We start from the raw sequence: 19,471 nt of genomic DNA on the forward strand, positions 1-19,471 counted from the left end.
GTCCTCAGGTTGCCCCCACAGCTCTGCCGCCTCTTAGAGATGGAGGAACTCAACCCCTGATACCACTGCTGGGATGCTTGTGGCTTCCCACATCTGGGAAGAGGGCTGTAAATCGGCTCATTCGTGCATGCAGCAATATCTAGTGAGCACTCAGCGTGTGTTCGGCCCTGTTCTGGCCGCGAGGATCCAGCAGTGAACCGGACAGATGTCATTCCTGGCTCAGGGAGCTTACAGCCTAGTGGCAGGGGAGTTAGTGAATATAATGCTAGTGTCCGTGGGTGCTTGGAAGGAAATAAAGCCAGGGCTTCTCCAAGGATGTGGCACCTGGGCAAAGCTCTCTGACGTGTGCCTGCTGAGGGAAGGGCGTTTCGGGCAGAGGGACTCATTGCAAAGGGCCGGAGGCCAGCGTGAGGCTGGTGTGCCCGAGGAACGGCACAGAGGCCAGCAGGGCCAAGCATTGTGAGCAAGGGGACCAGCGGGCACAGGCCGAGCCCTCGCCGAGATCCAAAGCTCTCAGCTTGCAACTTTCAAGAAAAGTGATGTGATCGGGTTCACATGTGTATAAAAATCATAGCCCTGCGGGCGAGGATGGGCAGTAGGGGAGTAGCCGGGAGGCTATTTCAGTGGTGTGGGCCAGAAGTGATGTGGTTTCGGCTGGGGTGCTAGCACAGGAAGTGGTGAGATGGGATCTGATTCCGACACATTTTGAAGGCACTGCTTTGCCACCACTAATGTCACCACTGGGCAGCGGGCAGTTTTCTGCAAACACGCTCTCCTTCCCCCTCTGTCCACTGCCCAGTGCATGGGGCAAAGCCCCGGAACACTGTGGCCCAGACCCAGAGCCCTCAGTGTCAGGGTGTGTGTGGTCCACCTGCCCACCCTCAGCCTGCATCCCTGCGGCTCCTGACCCCAGCACAGCCCGGGCTGGGGCTCTGGCTCTGCAGCAGAGGGTGCTGGTCATGGGTGTCGTCTGACTCCACCCCTCTCTGCTTGTGCCCGCCCTAGAGCCAGAGCATGAGCTGTTCCTTGTGTACGGCAAGGGCCGGCCAGGCATCATCCGGGGCATGGATATGGGGGCCAAGGTCCCCGACGAGCACATGATCCCCATTGAGAACCTCATGAACCCCCGGGCCCTGGACTTCCACGCCGAGACAGGCTTCATCTACTTTGCCGACACCACCAGCTATCTCATTGGCCGCCAGAAGATCGACGGCACCGAGCGGGAGACCATCCTGAAAGACGGTACGAGCCCAGGGCGGCCAGCGCGCCAGCAGTGCTCCGCAGGGACGTGGGCCACCCCGGTCAGGAAGGCAGCAGGAGGCCTCGGCAGCTTTCTCGGTGCCCTCTCGGCTTGGAGAGTCCCGTGCTGACTGGCTGGCTGGGCCGGTTGGCATGGAGATGAGGGGATAGACAGATTGACCCCTGGGTGACCCCCTTCTTGGCTGAGCCGAAAAGAGGCAGGAGGATGGATGGGTTAGGCCGTGTGGGCCGTCCTTGCCAGCCCTTGGGAAAATGCAGGGTCTCTCTGCCATTGGCTCGGAGCCCTGGAGCTGCACGCAGCACACAGGCGGGAGAGGCCCCAGGCCTGCAATCAGAGCAGGGCCTGCCAGAGCAGAGCAGGGCGCACCCACGCGTGTGTGCACACACAGCAAGGCCTCGCAGTCGCCCCAAACGCATGCTTCCGGGTCTCAAGGAAGTTGCGTTTTGCCGGTTGAAGCGGGCTTTCCACTCTGAGCTGCTTGGGCCAGTCTGCAGGGCCTTGTCGTCTGCATGTCTCCTGGCCCGGGGGCTCCTGAGCCGTGTGAGTCCTGTCCCAAATCCGCGCCCGAGCCCCCAGCACTGGGCTCCCTCACCAGCCCAGCGGGCGGATGCAGTGCTGCCCTCTGCCCTGCTCCCCACCTCCCCCACTTCCCACGGCTCAGAGAACCTTAGCAGTCAGCAATCATAAGACTTGGGGGAAATCAAAAGTAAGTCCTCATCAGGAAAAGATCGGGGTTCCCTGTACCAGGGGAACTGCTATTTAAAGGACCCTGGAGATGAAGCCTCAGGCTAAGTGAAAAATCACTTCCTAATTTATTCATTCTGTTAGCTCAGGACTTTGAGGCTGAGGACGTGGCGTCACACTTGCGCCCGGCTCCTCGCACCCATTGCTTCATGTTCATTCACGTGTGACTCACACCAGGGCCCGCACAGCCGTGTGGTTCACTGGCTGCCATGTATACAGTTTTATGTTTGTGAAAATATTACTTATCTGAGATGCAGAGAGACAGAGACAGACAGAGAGAGAGCTTCCGGATGCTGGTTTATTCCTCAAATGCCTGCAACAGCTGAGGCTCGGCCAAAGTCAGGAGCCAGAGACTCAATGCAGGTCTCCCAGGTGGGTGGCAGGGACCCAACACCGGAGCCATCACCTGCTGCCTCCCAGCTCTGCATTAGCGGGGAGCTGGAATTAGGATCCGGGGCTAGGAATCAAACCCAGGCACTACAATGGGAGCTTAATCAACAGGCCAAGCACCCCCTGCCTCCCATGTACCGTTCAGGAAACGGTGCCTCAACACAGGCATAGCCACACAGGTGATCTTCCTCATCCCGTCCCCCAGCCTCCTGTCCCAACCCCCACTTGTCCAGAGCACCGGAGGTGTCCTGTACCCCTGCACCCTCGCTCAAAGGTCCATGTATCCTGGGGGGTTGGAGGCAGGCAGTTTTGAGCTTCCTTTGAGGCTCTCCCTCCCCGTCCCCACTGCGCCCCTCCCAGGCATCCACAATGTGGAGGGCGTGGCTGTGGACTGGATGGGGGACAATCTCTACTGGACGGACGATGGACCCAAGAAGACCATCAGCGTAGCCAGGCTGGAGAAAGCTGCTCAGACCCGCAAGACCTTAATCGAAGGCAAAATGACTCACCCCAGGGCCATTGTAGTGGATCCGCTCAATGGGTGAGTCCTCCCAGGGCTGCGGGGTGGGAGGAGTCGCCAGTGTGTACACTTCAGAGGCCTGGGGGATGGGACAGAGGGAATCGGAGCAGGGCTGCTGTGGCCGGGCACTTAAGAAGGCGGCCCTGACTTCGGGGCAATGGGAGTGATGCCTTAAACACAGAAACAGAAATCTGAGCCTGTCGATCCCAGACCAGAGCCCGCCCCCCTGCCTGGCCCTCCCCCAGACCCTTAGCATGGGACACACCTTCTTTGCCAGGCCTGCACACCCCTGCCTGGTGCTTATCTGACCTCGTCTGCACCTTGCTCCCCGCACTCAGAGGTTCTGCTCCTCACACAAATGCCCCAGTTCCCTCTGCCTTGAGGCTTTTGCCCTCAGACTTCCTGTGCTGGCACTGCCTGACACCTGCAGGTCTGCCTCCTTCTCAGCACCAAGCAGATCCTCAAAGAGGCCCCCACCTGCCTCGCGGCCGCTATGCAACCCTCACTGTTTCACTTCCTGCCTTTTGTCACTCCCAAGCAAGACCTTGACTGGCTGGCTTCTTAGGTTATAAGCCGTATGACAGCAAGGACCTTGGCTAACTTGGTCTCCTCTGAGTCCCTGAATGCCAGAACTGTGCCCAGAAGACAATAGGCACTCAACAAAAATCGGTGGACTGGAGGGAAGAATGAATGAAATGGTGGCCCAGCAGTAGACAGGGCAGGAGGACCCCTGGGAGGGGCCCTGGACAGCACCTGTGGAGTGGGATCGCAGGAGAGGCTGTTGATGGCACAGGTGGCCCATGGGGTACTGACCAGTTGCTGTCCACAGGTGGATGTACTGGACAGACTGGGAGGAGGACCCCAAGGACAGTCGGCGTGGACGGCTGGAGAGGGCCTGGATGGATGGATCACACCGAGACATATTTGTCACCTCCAAGACGGTGCTTTGGCCCAATGGGCTGAGCCTGGACATCCCAGCTGGGCGCCTCTACTGGGTCGATGCCTTCTATGACCGCATTGAGACCATACTGCTCAATGGCACAGACCGGAAGGTGAGCAGGCATTCCTGTGTGCATTGCCAGACTGCATGAGGCCCTGTGTGCGTTGGTGGGAGTCTGTGTGTTTCATGTGTGTGCATCTGTGTGCTTGGGGATCTCATACATTGTATCATTTGAGCGTTGCCTCTCCGGGTGCATATCTGTCCGTGTGGTGTGTGGACATGTGCATGTATGCACATGATCGCACATGCATGCATGGTATACTTTGGTGGGTGCTTGCTCCCTGTCCAAGTGTGAGAAGCCTATGCTTGGGGAATTACATGCTGTGTGGGTCATGTTCATGTCTAGGTGTGCGGACCAAACTCTTGCTTGAGTATTAGGCCCTTTGTGATACAGCTTCTGTGGTCTCATTTCTCCCTGCTCCCCACATCCCAACACTAAACAAGCGACACAGACAGCTTGAAACTCCTAGCATGCCTGCTTGTGTACCTGCCCTCTGCCATTGCTCACGTAGTAATTCCTGCCTGGAAAGTCCACCCCAGCTCCTCCAGGCCACCCCTCTTCCACACTGGATTGCCCGGGTGTGGCTTGAGGGCAGAGAACATGACTTTCTCCTCTTTCAGTGCCTGCCACAGCTGGGCCCATAACAGATATTGTGTGAAGTGAGTGGATGAATTCTGTCTGCTGTGTGTGTGTTTGTGTTGCGGGCAATAGGAATGAATGTGAATGAGCCCAAGAGAGGACCACATGGACAGCCTGGTCTGCTTGGGTCACCTGCTGGCTTCAAGGTCTGTCAACCTTCCCAGGGGCTCCCAGGCTAATGGGAGAAACAAGGCCTGTGCCCAGGACATAGACAGATGCAGGGACATAGCAGTGGTCTCTGGCCTCCCTCAGGAGCCCCTGTTTGTCTCCCAGATCCTTAGTAACATCTCTGGTTCCTAGATTGTGTACGAGGGCCCTGAGCTGAACCACGCCTTTGGCCTGTGTCACCATGGCAACTACCTCTTCTGGACCGAGTACCGCAGTGGCAGCGTCTACCGCTTGGAGAGGGGTGTGGGAGGCGCGCCCCCCACCGTGACGCTCCTGCGCAGCGAGCGGCCCCCCATCTTTGAGATCCGCATGTATGACGCCCAGCAGCAGCAAGGTACCCTCGGGGCGGGGCTGGGGGGCGGAGAAACAGAGCCTGGATGGGGGTGGGGTCCAGCCTGGGACTTGAGCCTCCTCTGGGGGTGAACATGCTCCCCGGGTGGAAGGGGGCTCATTTGAACAGCCATCTCCAGCCCAGTCCCGGGCCCTCTCCAACGTGCTCTCTCCTTCCCGGCCCCTCCTCTCCCCTCTCTGCCTCCAACCCTGCTTCCATCCCTCTCGCGTCCATCCCCGCAGTGGGCACCAACAAGTGCCGGGTGAACAATGGTGGCTGCAGCAGCCTGTGCCTGGCTACCCCCGGGAGCCGCCAGTGCGCCTGCGCGGAGGACCAGGTGTTGGACACGGACGGCGTCACGTGCTTGGGTAGGCGTGGGGGGGGGGCTGCGGCAGGGAGCAGACCCCCGACAGGAGGCTACAGGCAGGGCCCAGGGAGCTCCAGGAGCCCGATCTGAGAAGCAAGAAGCAAAGAGGGGCTCTGGGGGCTAGTAGGAAGCAAGGGGCGGGGTAAGAGAAGGCCGTAGGGACCTGGAGGGGGCGTGATTGGTGGACACTGAGGAAGGGGACAGCTAGGGGCGGAGGAACGGAGCTGACCGCCTTTTATTTTCCTTTTCCCATTATTGAAACAAAGTCAGAGTAGTTCAAAGCCTTGGCAGTTCCAGAGGAGAGACAGAGCCCAGTGCCTCCTTAGCCCTAATGCTGCCCGGTCCTGCTCCCTTGCTGGCCGCAGCCTTGATTCTGACCCAGCTGGGGCCATGCTGGATGTAATTGTCTCTGTCCTTTTCCGCTCGTAGATGTGACAGCGTTTTCTGCATTGCTGTTGCATTATTTTATTTTATTTTTAAAGTTTTTTTTATTTATTTATTTGAGAGGTAGAGTTACAGATAGTGAGAAGGAGACAGAGAGAAAGGTCTTCCATCCGCTGGTTCACTCTCCAAATTTCTGCAAAGGCCGGAGCTGAGCCGATCTGAAGCCAGGAGTCAGGAGCTTCTTCCAGGTCTCCTATGTGGGTACAGGGCCTTGGGCCATCTTCTAGTGCTTTCCCAGGACATAGCAGAGAGCTGGATTGGAAGTGGAGCAGCTGGGACTTGAACTGGCGCCTATATGGGATGCCAGCACTGCAGGTGAAAGATTAACCTACTTTGCCACAGCGCCAGCCCCTACTATTGCATTATTTTAAACAATCTGGCTTTTAATAAAAGTGGGTTGGTGCTCACTGTAAAAATACATACATATGTGGTATCATAACATACAACAGTGAAAGGAGGAATCACCCAGTTCCACTCCCAGGGTCACTGTCGCTGCCACTCTGGTTTCTCTGTGCAGTCACATGGACAGGACCAGCACAGGCTGGGCCATAGGTCATGAGTGTGCATGCAGCATTTCTAAAGGGTAGAACAGATATTATTTAGAAAATGTCCCGAGGTGGCCTCAGCCATGGTCTGGCTGTGGATATGTCCGTCGTTTCCAGTTTCTCATTACAGTCACAGCTGGTGTGCACTGAGCGTGGACTGTGCGCCAGGCCCTGGTGGAAGAATTTCCCACCCAGTAACTACTTACTCTTTAGAACATCGCCACAGGGAAGGCATTTCTCTTACCCCCATTTTACAGATGGAGAATTGAGGCCCAAAGTTAAAGCAGGGGTTCAAATCCAGGAGGCCTGACGGAGTCGGGTTCTTCGTCACCTCCTCTGCTGTTTTTCACGTCTCCATGCCTCCCCGTATTCCGCAATGCCACGTGGTTTCCTTAGAACAGAATCCCAGAAATGGCAGTGGGTCAGCGGGGCCGTAGTGAACGGCTGGCGAGGTTACCTGGCAGAGGGAGGTCGAGGAATTGAAGGGCTCGGGTAAGGGAAGGATCATGTACGCGGAAGCTGACGTCATCAAGGCTTGAAGTAGGAGTGGCTCTGGAGAAAGGGGCACTGAGCCCGGACCCAGTGCCTCCTAAGGTCGTTGGGAAGTAGCCCGAGAGTCCCTTACAAGTAGAAGTTGCTGTGGTTTAATAATCTAAAAGTCCGCACTGATTTTTTTAAATAGGACTCTTTCTTTATTAAAAATATTTCTTTTTTGTTTTGAAAGGCAGAGTTATGGAGAGAGAGAGAAAGAGAGAGAGTGAGAGGTCTTCCAAAGCGCTGCTTCGCTCCCTAAGTGGCTGCAATGGCCAGGGCTGGGCCAGTCTGGAGCCAGGAGCTTCCGCTGGGTCTCCCACGTGGGTACAGGGGCCCAAGCATTTAGGCCATCTCCTGCTGCTTTCCCAGGTGCACTAGCAGGGAGCTGGATTGGAAATAGAGCAGCCAGGACACAAACCAATGTCCATATGGGATGCCGGTGCTATGCCACAACACTGGCCCTCAGCACTGATTTTTTCTTAAATTGAAAGACAGAGGGACCTGGAGAAAGACAGGCAGAAATCTCCATATTTGGCTCTCTCCCCAAATGCCTGCAACAGCCAGTGCTGAGCCAGGCTGAAGCCACAAACCCGGAATTCAAGCTGGGTCTCCCATATGGGTGTCAGAGACAAAACCATTTGAGCCATAACCCACTGCCTCCCAGGGTCTGCCTTAGCAGGATGCTGGAATTAGAAACCAGAACCAGGACCACACCGAGGCACTACAAAATGTAGGTGCCTGGCATGTAGGTGTCTGGGCTGCATCTTAGCCACTACGCCAAACGCCCACCCCTGCACTGAGTTGAGAGGCAGGAGAAGGGAAGCATGATCGCAAGTGATGGTGTGGAGTGAGGAGGACATGTGTCACCCTCCGGGCCCAGCGGCCCATGGGTACAGCAGGGGAAACAGCCCTGCAGGGGGCCTGTGCGGAGCCTCAGAGATGGGGGGTGGGAGGTGCTTCTGGGGCACAGGAGTCCTGGGCTGCTGCTTTTTTTTTTTTTTTTTTAAGATTTATTTATTTGAAAGGCAGAGTTGCAGAGAGAGAGAGAGAGAGGTTTTCCATTTGCTGGTTTACTCCCCAGATGGCCGCAACGGCCAGAACTGAGCTGATCCAAAGCCAGGAGCCAGGAGCTTCTTCCAGGTCTCCCATGCAGATACAGGGGTCCAAGGACTTGGGCCATCTTCTACTGCTTTCCCAGGCCATAGCAGAGAGCTGGATCAAAAGTGGAGCAGCCGGGACTCAAACCAGCACCCATATGGGATGCTGGCCCTGCAAGCGGTGGCTTTACCCGCCATGCCACAGCGCCGGCCCCAGTCCTGGACTTCTTGAGGTCACCAGTGTGATGACCAGGACACACTGGTTTTCCTGCTAGGGTCACGGTGATGATGAGGTGGAGCTGTGGAGCTGCAGGGTTCCGGGCCTCTCTCCACTCCCACTGGTGGAGTTGACACATCTGTGAAAGAAGAAGTCCAGGGACCAGGGCAGGGCCCTGAGGGTCCCAGAGATGACTTCTAAGGGACAGTCGTGGAGGTGGCAAGGAAGGGGTGAGGAAAGACGAGCTGAGTCGTCAGAAGGGGCTGGGGGCCTGAGACTCTCTTGGAAGCTGCTTTCTCCCCAGGCCACAGTGGGGTGTGGAAATGATGAAGTAGACTGGAGACAGAACCGCAGGCTCCCTGCTCCGTTCCTGAAGTGTTTTGTTCTGGGAAAAGCTACTCTCTGTGTTAAAACAAACAGAACATGTGCATGACAGCCTAGTGCTTGTCACAGGACCTGGGTCTCACTCTCCTGCTCACTCTCCTGTGGTGCCCACAGCGAATCCATCCTACGTGCCCCCACCCCAGTGCCAGCCGGGGGAGTTTGCCTGCGCCAACAGCCGCTGCGTCCAGGAGCGCTGGAAGTGCGACGGGGACAATGACTGTCTGGACAACAGCGATGAGGCGCCGGCCCTCTGCCGTGAGTGCCTGCTCTCTCTGCCGGCCGCCGGGGCAGCTGGGCGCTGGCAGCGCCCGCCCTGCCTGCTCACCCTGGCCTGTCACATCCACACCCCCAGATCAGCACACCTGCCCCTCCGACCGATTCAAGTGTGAGAACAACCGCTGCATCCCCAACCGCTGGCTGTGTGACGGGGACAACGACTGTGGGAACAGCGAGGACGAGTCCAATGCCACTTGTTCAGGTGTGGACTTGGGGGCCCCAACTGCGCACCCCTCTGTCAAGGAGGCAGGGTGGATGGGGGAGCCAGGCTTGCGGCGGGGCCTCGGGGAGAAACAGAGCTCAGGCCTCCAGGGCAAAGCTGGGGGTGGGGGAGGGCTGTCTGCTCCTAGGCTGGGAGGGCCAAGCTCGCAGGACATGGCACAGCTCCAGAGTGCAGACGGGAGCAAGGCAGGTGGCCCTTCCCCTGGGGGGGGTACCAGAGACCCCTTGAGAGGTGCGTAGAGCATCCAGCCTGAGACCACGTGGATGGTCTTAAACTTCTCCGGTAAGGGTCTCATGGGGCGGGGGGACGGCAGGGAAGCAGAGCAGGTCTCGAGAGGGTCAGGACGATGCCACTCATGCCCATCCCTGTCCCCAGCTCGCACCTGCCCCCCCAACCAGTTCTCCTGTGCCAGTGGCCGCTGCATCCCCATCTCCTGGACGTGCGACCTGGATGATGACTGCGGGGACCGCTCCGATGAGTCAGCCTCCTGTGGTAAGAGGGGTGGCAGTAAGCCCGGACCGGGCCCAGGGAGGGGAAGCCCATGAGCACATGCCTCAGGTGAGGATGTGCAGAGCCACTGCAGCTTAGTACCTGGGTGGCCTCAGCAAGTTTTGTCTGCAAAACAGGAACGCTAATAACACCAACATGCCAGCACTGCCGGGCGCAGCAAGCTCCCACCCAGAGAGCACTTGGCACAGGGCCTGGGTCTGGTGACCGACTGGGGATACGTGAGCAGTGATGCTGTGTCCTCCCCGGGCGCCCCTGCTCAGCTGCTCTCTCTCCCCGACAGCCTACCCCACCTGCTTCCCCTTGACTCAGTTTACCTGCAACAACGGCAGATGTATCAACATCAACTGGAGGTGTGACAATGGTAAGAGTTTCACCCCCATCACCTGCCCTGATGTCCTAGGAAAGCCGGAAACTGTAGCCAGGCCGCAGATGGGAAGGGAAGGGGCCTTGAGAATCAGGCCAGGGCCTCCGGTACCCTGAAGCCCAGCTGGGTTGTCTGGGAGAAGACAGGAGGAGCTGGAAGGGCTTTGGGGAGCCAAGATGGACCGACGGGAGACCCTACCATTGCCAGTCGGCACCATTCCTCCCGTGGGCAGGGCCGGAGCTGCCTGCCTTGTGCCAGGGCTCAGGTGCCCGAGAATGATGAGCGAGAGGGGCAAGAGCAGGGGAAAGCCTGGGATCACCTCACTCCCCCTCTTCCTGCAAACCCCCATCTCCTGTAGTCCTTGGTATAGCCCCCAGGCTCCGGGCTCCAGGCTCGAGCCCACCTGGTGGTGAGCCACGGACCAGGTGACGCCAACAAGCGACTGCGCGTGCATGTGTGTGTTTGTGTGTGTGTGGCCGTGTCAGGCTCTGTCTCGTCTGGCATTGTGTTGTAATGCGCTGCCCAGCGCTGCAGCCTGCCTGTTGTGTGTGAGCGTGGGCTGGTCAGCGCCACGTCGACCCTCATCCCTGCTGTGTCTCGTGTGCCAATGGCTGCCCTGGCGGTTTCTGTGTTTCAGAGAAGGATTGTGGGGACGGCTCTGACGAAAAGACCTGTCCTGAGCCTGCCGGTCAGTGCATAGAAGCACATGCACCATCACCCAGAGCCCCAGCCGCCTCGGCCACCCCCAGGGCCCGCAGGCTTCCCGCCCCCAAGCCGCAGGAAGGAGAGGAGGCAGGGGGTGGGAAGGAAACAGGAGGGATGACGGAGAGCTGGCGGCGAGGCAGGGCAGGAGAGCGTCAGGGCAGCCCGTGCCCTGGGAGAGAGGCAGGCAGCAATGCCCCAAGATGGGCAGAGCACCTGGGTCTTAGCACAGGTCCCGTGGACATGGGCGAGTCCAGCCGCTGCCCCCCCCCCCCCCCCCCCCCGCGGCTAGAAGAGGGCGTTTATTCGCCTTGGGACTCAAGTGTTGTCTCAGACGCCTCTACCCACAGAGGCCCCGCCCCCTCAGCCACAGGCGTCCAGAGCAGGTTGCCCAGAAAGCTTAGGTGCAGGAACAATAAAGCCCCTCCCAGCCCAGCAGAGCCCCCACACACTCCCCCTCCTCTCACCCTCCAAATCTAGAGAAATCTCTGCCTCTCCTGTCTCTCCTGTAAAAGCAGCAGACCCCCGTTCCCACACCCTGCCGAAAGAGGGGACACTTCCTGCCCCCGGCACAGCCTCTCCGACTCAGGGAGGGCCCTCCTGGGTCCCGCCCGCCCCGGGCCATGGTGCATGCTGCAGTCTATGCAGTTTCTGTGTCTTTTCTGTTTGTTGTTTTCTCAGCGGCGGGGGAGGGGGGGGCAGCAGGTGGGCATGAGGAGGAGGAGGAGGCGGGGGCTGAGCTGGGGGTCACAGAGAAAGCTGCCCTGCTGACTGCCCCCCTCGCCTCTGCCCCCCTCCCTTGCCCCCAGACAATGACTGTGGGGACAACAGCGACGAGGCCGGCTGCAGCCACTCCTGCTCCAGCACCCAGTTCAAGTGCAACAGTGGGCGCTGCATCCCCGAGCACTGGACCTGCGACGGGGACAACGACTGCGGGGACTATAGCGACGAGACACACGCCAACTGCACCAACCAGGGTGGGCACCAGCGCCGTGCCCGCCGCCTCGGCTGCTAGCTGAGCGGGGAGGTTCCTATCCCAGGGGAGGGGGGAGCGTGCCAGCTGACGATTGGCCGCGCGCTCTTGAGCTCTCCGAGGGCCTGGCAGTTGGGTGGCCTTGGACTTGAGCTCCAGCTCTGCAACGTATTATCTGAGCGGCCTTGGGTGAGTTGCTTAATCTCTGCTGTGAGTTGCGTCTGCAGAGTGGGGTAATGACAGCCCTGGCATCACAGTGTCCAGGCAGGGATTTAACGAGAAGAGATGCGGAAGAAGCGCTCAGCACAGGGCCTGCATTTGGTAAATAGTAGCTCCAGTGAAGGGTGCTAAGTGAGCAGGAGAAAACGGGGCACACAGGGCTTGGCTGTGCCTGGGGACCGTGGGAGCGGCCTCTTCTGGAGGGCACTGCCTGCCCCCCGCCCTGCGATGTTGACTGCTGTTACGGCGGTTGGGGTTGGTGCACACCCGAGGTCGCCTTGGCTTCAAGAGAAGTCAGAAATGCAGATTGGTATGTGAAAGCCACCAAGTTCTTCACGGTGACACACTCGCTTCCTGGGGCCCCATAGTGGCGCTGCAGAGACAGTGGCCTAAAAAGCATGAATACATTGTCCCCCACTTCTGGGGGCTGAAAGTCTCAGACCAAACTGTTGGCAGGGCTGGGCCCTTCCGAGGTGCCACAGAGCTGTCCCAGGCCTCTGCCCCCGCAGCTGCGGGCTTGCTGGCAATCGAGGGTCTTGGCTGCTGTGTCCCCGTCTCTGTCCTCATCATCACATGGTGTCTTCCCCACATACAGGTGTCTCTCTGGGTCCAAATTTCCCCTTTAAATACGGAACCCAGTCCGGATCGGCTGGAGCCGTCCTAATAACCTCACCTCAGGCCGACCAGCTGCAAAGATCGGGCTTCTGAGTTGGGGCCCAATCCCAGGTGTCATAGGGGAGGGCTTCCGTATCATTTTAGGGACCTCAATTCAACTGGCAACTGGTTGTCAAAGCTTTTAAGATACCACAGGCCAAGTTTCTACAGGCTCACTGGCCCCCCGCCCACCAGCTCACTGGCCCCACCTTGCAGAGCTCAGCCCGAGAGGGAGGACAAGGAGGTGACAGGAGGCTCGGGAAACAGTGCCTGAGTCTCCAAGGTCATCTCTGAGAAAGGCTGAGTGAGGGGGACAGGAGACAGCCCCGTGGGGTGCTGGGAAGGAGGCCCTGGAGGCCGTGCGGTATAGTGGGGCTCCCTGGGCTTGCCGGTGAGCGGGGTAGGCTGGGCCCGGTCACGGCTTCTGTGAGCAGGCTTCCTTCTCCGCGAAGCAGGACGAGAGGGCAGCCGGGGAGCGCTCGTTGACCAGGCTGAGGCCGTGCAGGAGCCGATGGGGTTTGAACCAGGTCCTGTAGAGGGGTTAGACTGCCAGTAGGTGGGCAAGGGGGAGGCTCTTCAGAGGCAGAGGGATGGCACGGGGCGCCCTGTTGTGGAGGCTTAGAGAGTGAGGCTGAGCACTTCAGTAGGGTGGTAGGGGTGCCAGGCTGGGCCAAAGCGAGCCTCGTGTAGGGTCAGTGGGAAACGCAGCCACCCCCAAGGGAGCAGATCATGGCCGCAGGGGAAAGTTGGGCCCTGGCTTGCCTTGGGAGGCGAAGGCGTCCTGGAAGGATGTCGAAGCCAGCAGGTGCACTGTGTCGGGTGCTTCAGGAAGACAACGCTGCAGGGGATCTGACTGGGAGGAGATTCAGGGGCTCTGGGGAAGCTGCTGGAGGTCTGGGCGCGGGTGTCATCTGCGTTCACAGCAGGGAGGGCAGAGGCCTGGGCCTGGCAGCCCTGCGAGTGTGAAACTCAGCCATTGAGGCCGTGACCCCGTGCTGCCCCTGCCCGGCTCACTGCCTCCTGAGTCAGCTCCCCACGCAGGGCCAGTGTGATCCTGATGGAGCATGCGTCAGGCCATGCCCCAGCCTGCCCTCCAGGCTGCACTGGCTCCCTGCAGGCTTGCAGTCATTGCCAAGCCCTTCCCCGCGGCCTGCGGGCCCCTCCCCCATGTCTGCCCTGCACTGCTGCCCGGCATGGCCCTGTCTCTGAGACTTGCACTGGCTGTGCCCTTTACAGGGAAGGAGCCTGCAGATGTCCTTGAGGCTCGCTGTGACTTCTCCAGGCCTCTGCTCGCATGAGCTCTGGCCTAGCAAATGGCCGATCTAGAAGAAATCTTGTGTGTTAAAAGTGGCGGGGTGGGGGTCAGATGAGGGAGGGATCACAGTGTCCCCTAAGCTCCCGCTGGGAGACGGCAGGGCTCGGCCCCCCGAGCTGGGCGTGGTGGGGTGGGGAGGCAGCACTGAGGGTGGCTGACCAGGAGCAGCCGTCCCTCCTGATGCCCCCCGCTGCGTCCCCCTGCAGCCACAAGACCTCCCGGTGGTTGCCACACGGACGAGTTCCAGTGCCGGCTGGACGGACTGTGCATCCCCCTCCGGTGGCGCTGCGACGGGGACACTGACTGCATGGACTCGAGCGATGAGAAGAGCTGCGAGGGAGTGACCCATGTCTGTGACCCCAACGTCAAGTTTGGCTGCAAGGACTCGGGTAAAAAGGAGGGCTGGGGGGAGCCTGGGACAGGGAGGCCATGCTGAGGGCCGAGTGGTGGCCAGGGAGACACCCCGCTCTGCATGGTGGGGTGAGGGCCCTGCGAGACCAAAGGCAGCCCAGAGGAAGCCTATGCCACACATACAGGCCAAGGCACAGGGTGGCCGGGGCCTGCGGGAAGGGCCTGGGAACCACAGCCGGAGCGGGGCGTCGGCACCCGCGGCAGAGGCCTCCTCCGTGGCCCGTGTGGGTTGGGTTGAAAGGGCCTAGAGGATCCTAGTGGCAGCTCAGGCATGACAGTCCTGATCCCACGGGGTCTGGGAACCCTGTCCCCTCCCTCAGCTCGCTGCATCAGCAAAGCGTGGGTGTGCGATGGCGACAGCGACTGCGAAGATAACTCGGACGAGGAGAACTGTGAGTCCCTGGCCTGCAGGCCGCCCTCACACCCCTGCGCCAACAACACCTCCGTCTGCCTGCCCCCCGACAAGCTGTGCGACGGCCATGACGACTGCGGGGACGGCTCGGACGAGGGCGAGCTCTGCGGTGAGGAGCGGCCAGGGCAGCCGGGCCGGGCTCGCACAGGGCTGGGGGTGGGGGACACCCCGGAGCACGGTGAGGGATGCCCCGGGAGCACGGTGGAGGGGCAGCCTGCTCAGCCCCTTGTGCTGCATAGACTGGCACCGTCACTGTCTTGCTGACGAGAAGACTGAGCCATAGAGGGGCTAGTTAGGCAGGTCCAGGTCACACAGTTCCTGCAGGTACGGTCCCCCTCGCCCACGCTTCCCGCAACGCCCTGGGGCAGGAGGTGCAGGCACCAGGCCTGAGTGCTGATGGCCGGGTAGGCTTCCCGGAGGCAGTGGGCCTTTAAGTGGGTTCCCAAGGACAAGCAGAACTTGTAGAGTGAGTGCAAAGGTGGGGGAGGGGGTGCATATTCTAGATCTAAAGGAACGAGGCTGGGGGAGGCGGGGGTCAGGAGAGCCAAATGGTATGGCTCCCGGACGAGCAGCAGAGCCGCCTTATCTGTGCTCGGCCGGGCCTTGGAGCAGCCGGTTCCTTGGAAGGGGAGCCCCAGGAGATAAGGCCCGCAGAACTGCTGACAGGTCGCGGGCAGGCTGCAGATCCTGGCCAGCACATTCCCTGCCACGTCCCCCCTCGCAGCCCACCAGGCTCAGGAGAGGTGGGGAAAGCAGCTGCCCAGGGCTAGGGCCAAGGGCAGGGGTGCCAGCCATAGCCCACGAAGGGGCAGGCAGCTAAGAACCAGAGAGAGAGATGGGGGTGCTGTCGGCTCCAGGGTCTCACCCCCGGCCTGAGGGAGCCTGGGAAACACTGGCAGGAATGGAGAGAGGAGAGGGGGGCCTCGGGCACGGAGCCAGGACTTGGGGCCCAGCAGGCTGAGGTCCAGATGCTGACCCCAGACCTGTCCCCCGGCCCCCCACCTGCAGACCAGTGCTCTCTGAACAACGGCGGCTGCAGCCACAACTGCTCTGTGGCACCTGGCGAAGGCATCGTGTGCTCCTGCCCTCTGGGCATGGAGCTGGGGCCCGACAACCACACCTGTCAGATCCAGAGCTACTGTGCCAAGCACCTCAAGTGCAGCCAGAAATGCGACCAGAACAAGTTCAGCGTGAAGTGCTCCTGCTACGAGGGCTGGGTCCTGGAGCCCGACGGCGAGAGCTGCCGCAGCCTGGGTGCGACACAGGGGCGCGGGGTGGGGAAGGTGGGCCCAGGCAGGCCGGGGGAGACCCCTGAGCTGCCGATAGGCTTGGACAGCCAGATGCCAGGCTCCATTTTCCATTTGGCTCCCCAGTACCATAGCCGACAGAAACCCTGCCTGCCCCCCGGACAGGGGGCACGGGAGGCAAGCCCCTGACCCCATCACGTCCCTTCCACCCCAGACCCCTTCAAGCCATTCATCATCTTCTCCAACCGTCATGAGATCCGACGCATTGACCTTCACAAAGGGGACTACAGCGTCCTGGTGCCTGGCCTGCGCAACACCATCGCCCTGGACTTCCACCTCAGCCAGAGCGCCCTCTACTGGACAGACGTGGTGGAGGACAAGATCTACCGAGGGAAGCTGCTGGACAACGGAGGTGCGGTCGGGGCAGGGTCCGCACAGGCTCACGGGGCTTTGGGCACCCGGGGCCAGAGGCCCAGGTCCTGGTGGCCCCCGGGGGAGGCCTTGGTTCTCCCATCCCCCCTCAGTGCTGTTAATTGGGTTATATTTTGCTGTGGGTCTCAGTGCCTGACGCCCCATAATTATCCTCCACAGAGCTCCCAGCCTGATAATTAAGAAAATGATCGTCCTTTCCTTTGGGACAGCCTGGAGCTCGGCTCCCCAGCTCCTAGAATTGCAGGCTTGAGAGGAAAAAGCCGCTGGGAGTGGAGCATCTGCCCCCCACCCCCGGGCCCTCTCTGCTACTGTCCCAGCCCAAAGCCGCCTGGCTTGTTGCAGGCCTCCTCCTTCAGCCACACACCTGCTATGCCCCTGGGGCCCGGGGGTTCTACAGGGCCAAGATGGCTGTTTAAAATCGCCTGGTCTCAGACAGTCCCCTGAGAAGGCGACATCTGAGCAAAGACTTTGAAGGGCACAGCGTACTGGAGCAGTGTGTGTTGTTTGTTAGTACAGAAAACGCAAAGCCATCTCAAATGTCTGTCCACAAGAGGATGGCTGAGTAAGGGTGACAGCCACACGAGGCGACGGCTCCCAAACCCAAGGCACACGTGCTCGTGCTGGCGTGAGAAACCATCAGAACGTTTGATGGGGTGACTTCTAGAAAGTTCTGTCCTCATACTGAGTGCACATTTGTTCCCCAGAGCCTCCCCCCGCTGCTCTAGTCCTCTCTCTTGCTTGATCTCATGATAGGGCAGGAGCCTGGGTGAGGAGAGTGGGGGTGCTGGGGACCCCCCACTGAGTCTGGGCACATTGGAGCTGCTGGCGCCAGTGCCAGGATTTGGGGCAGGGGACAGTCAGCAAGGACTCCTGGGATTCTTCACCCCACCCAGGAGATGCTAACACCCCAACCGGCTCTCATCCTCCAGCCCTGACCAGTTTCGAGGTGGTGATCCAGTACGGCCTGGCCACTCCCGAGGGCCTGGCTGTCGACTGGATTGCGGGCAACATCTACTGGGTGGAGAGTAACCTGGACCAGATCGAAGTGGCCAAGCTGGACGGGACCCTACGCACCACCCTGCTGGCCGGGGACATTGAGCACCCAAGGGCAATTGCCCTGGATCCCCGGGATGGGTGAGGCCCTGCCCCGCTGTCTTTGGAAGGCCCCACTGCACCTGCTGGGGACACCGCAGTGCTGGCTGCCCCATTACCCTTTACCTCTGCTCCTCCCCTCCACCCCTGCCCTCCTGACCCTCTCTCCCCACCCCCCCAGGATCCTGTTCTGGACAGACTGGGACGCCAGCCTGCCTCGTATCGAGGCCGCTTCCATGAGTGGGGCCGGGCGCCGCACCGTCCACAGGGAGACAGGCTCCGGGGGCTGGCCCAACGGGCTCACCGTGGACTACCTGGAGAAGCGCATCTTGTGGATCGACGCCAGGTCTGTGCCTGCACCACACCCCGCGGGGCCCAGGGGGCAGGAGCGGGGGAAGCAGGAAGAGGATGGTCAAGGGCCAGGCACAGTGGGACGAGGGCAGAGGCTGGGGCCAGGGGCAGTGGGTGAGAGAGAAGAGGGCAGAAGCCAGGCTGTTGCCTGCGGTGACCCCAGCTGGGCTCTCTGTGAGCCCCAGGCCGTGGCCTCCACGGGGGGGGGGGGGGGCACATGAGGAAGGGACAGTGTTCTAATCTGTCTGTCCAGAGAGGGTGTCTTTCCCTAACTCTCTCCCGCGCCCTGAGTGCCGCCTGCAGCCTGGGAAGAAGTGAGCCAGCGCACTCCCCTGGGGGGTTCGGGAACAGGGGCCCAGCAGCTGGAGCCCAGCACCGCCCGGCTCCGGCCTCCGGCCTCCGGCCTCCCTTCTCCCTTGTGCTCGCTCTGACCAGCCAGGCCGGGAGGAAGGGGTGCTGGCTGCGTGCTCAGCAGGCCGGGCTGTGGGCCAGGGCAGGGTAGTGGACACCCCACGCGGGGTGCTAAGGGCTGAGCTCCCCGCCCGCATCCTCACTCTGCCGCCACCCCGCTCTCAGGTCAGACGCCATCTACTCAGCCCGCTACGACGGCTCCGGCCACATGGAGGTGCTTCGGGGACACGAGTTCCTGTCGCACCCGTTTGCAGTGACGCTGTATGGGGGGGAGGTGTACTGGACCGACTGGCGTACAAACACACTGGCCAAGGCCAACAAATGGACCGGCCACAACGTCACCGTTGTCCAGAGAACCAACACCCAGCCCTTCGACCTTCAGGTCTACCACCCATCCCGGCAGCCCATGGGTAAGGGCCAGGGGCCTCGAAGGCACTGGAGAGACGGGCTGGGGTCTGTGCTGGGCAGGCAGGGGCGGGAACAGAGCAGGAGCAGGGGCATGCAAGCCGAGGTGAGAAAGGCCAGGCCTGACCGGCAGTCCCAGGAGCCTCTTGTTCCTCTTTCCGCCCCTGCTCCCAGCTCCCAATCCGTGTGAGGCCAACGGGGGCCGTGGGCCTTGCTCCCACCTGTGTCTCATCAACTACAACCGGACGGTCTCCTGCGCCTGCCCCCACCTCATGAAGCTGCACCAGGACAACACCACCTGCTATGGTAGGCCCACCCCTCCTCCATTGAGGCCAGGCGGCTGAGGGAGGGCTCTCTGGCCCCCAGGATCCCTGTCCTTTAAGTAAGGACCCAGGCACCAGTGCGGGGAGCCGAGGCTGGAGCTTGAGGGGTGGCTGCACCCAGTGGGGCGTTTCCCCAGAGCCCAGGGCCAGCAGCAAGTGGAAGGGACCTCCGGCGTTGGGGGTGGTGGTTGGCTGGGAAGCAGGGAGGCAGGGACTGCCCCCAGCGACCGGCCCTGTGCCCCGCAGAGTTTAAGAAGTTCCTGCTGTACGCGCGTCAGATGGAGATCCGGGGCGTGGACCTGGACGCCCCCTACTACAACTACATCATCTCCTTCACGGTGCCCGACATCGACAACGTCACGGTGCTGGACTATGACGCCCGGGAGCAGCGCGTGTACTGGTCGGACGTGCGCACCCAGGCCATCAAGCGAGCCTTCATCAACGGCACAGGCGTGGAGACAGTCGTTTCTGCAGGTGCCGGCCCCCCGCCCGGCCCCTGGGCCCTCCCC

General features: G+C 60.8%; 1 protein-coding gene across 1 annotated transcript in view; it reads left to right on the forward strand.

Annotated features, from left to right (window-relative positions):
* LRP1 (LDL receptor related protein 1) overlaps nt 1–19,471 on the forward strand; it is a 74,976-nt gene that overhangs the window by 27,100 nt on the left and 28,405 nt on the right. The window contains exons 11-29 of the mRNA XM_051832985.2: nt 1,006–1,242; nt 2,756–2,936; nt 3,745–3,967; nt 4,856–5,057; nt 5,297–5,422; nt 8,757–8,897; nt 8,995–9,120; nt 9,517–9,633; nt 9,932–10,012; nt 11,527–11,694; nt 14,085–14,267; nt 14,610–14,810; nt 15,710–15,955; nt 16,163–16,360; nt 17,310–17,514; nt 17,654–17,818; nt 18,400–18,644; nt 18,814–18,945; nt 19,209–19,436. Of these exons, the coding sequence (XP_051688945.2) occupies nt 1,006–1,242; nt 2,756–2,936; nt 3,745–3,967; nt 4,856–5,057; nt 5,297–5,422; nt 8,757–8,897; nt 8,995–9,120; nt 9,517–9,633; nt 9,932–10,012; nt 11,527–11,694; nt 14,085–14,267; nt 14,610–14,810; nt 15,710–15,955; nt 16,163–16,360; nt 17,310–17,514; nt 17,654–17,818; nt 18,400–18,644; nt 18,814–18,945; nt 19,209–19,436 (3,405 nt within the window). The remainder of the gene's footprint in view (nt 1–1,005; nt 1,243–2,755; nt 2,937–3,744; nt 3,968–4,855; nt 5,058–5,296; nt 5,423–8,756; nt 8,898–8,994; nt 9,121–9,516; nt 9,634–9,931; nt 10,013–11,526; nt 11,695–14,084; nt 14,268–14,609; nt 14,811–15,709; nt 15,956–16,162; nt 16,361–17,309; nt 17,515–17,653; nt 17,819–18,399; nt 18,645–18,813; nt 18,946–19,208; nt 19,437–19,471) is intronic.

Source organism: Oryctolagus cuniculus, chromosome 11 (assembly GCF_964237555.1).
Source record: "Oryctolagus cuniculus chromosome 11, mOryCun1.1, whole genome shotgun sequence".
Lineage (NCBI taxonomy): Eukaryota > Metazoa > Chordata > Mammalia > Lagomorpha > Leporidae > Oryctolagus > Oryctolagus cuniculus.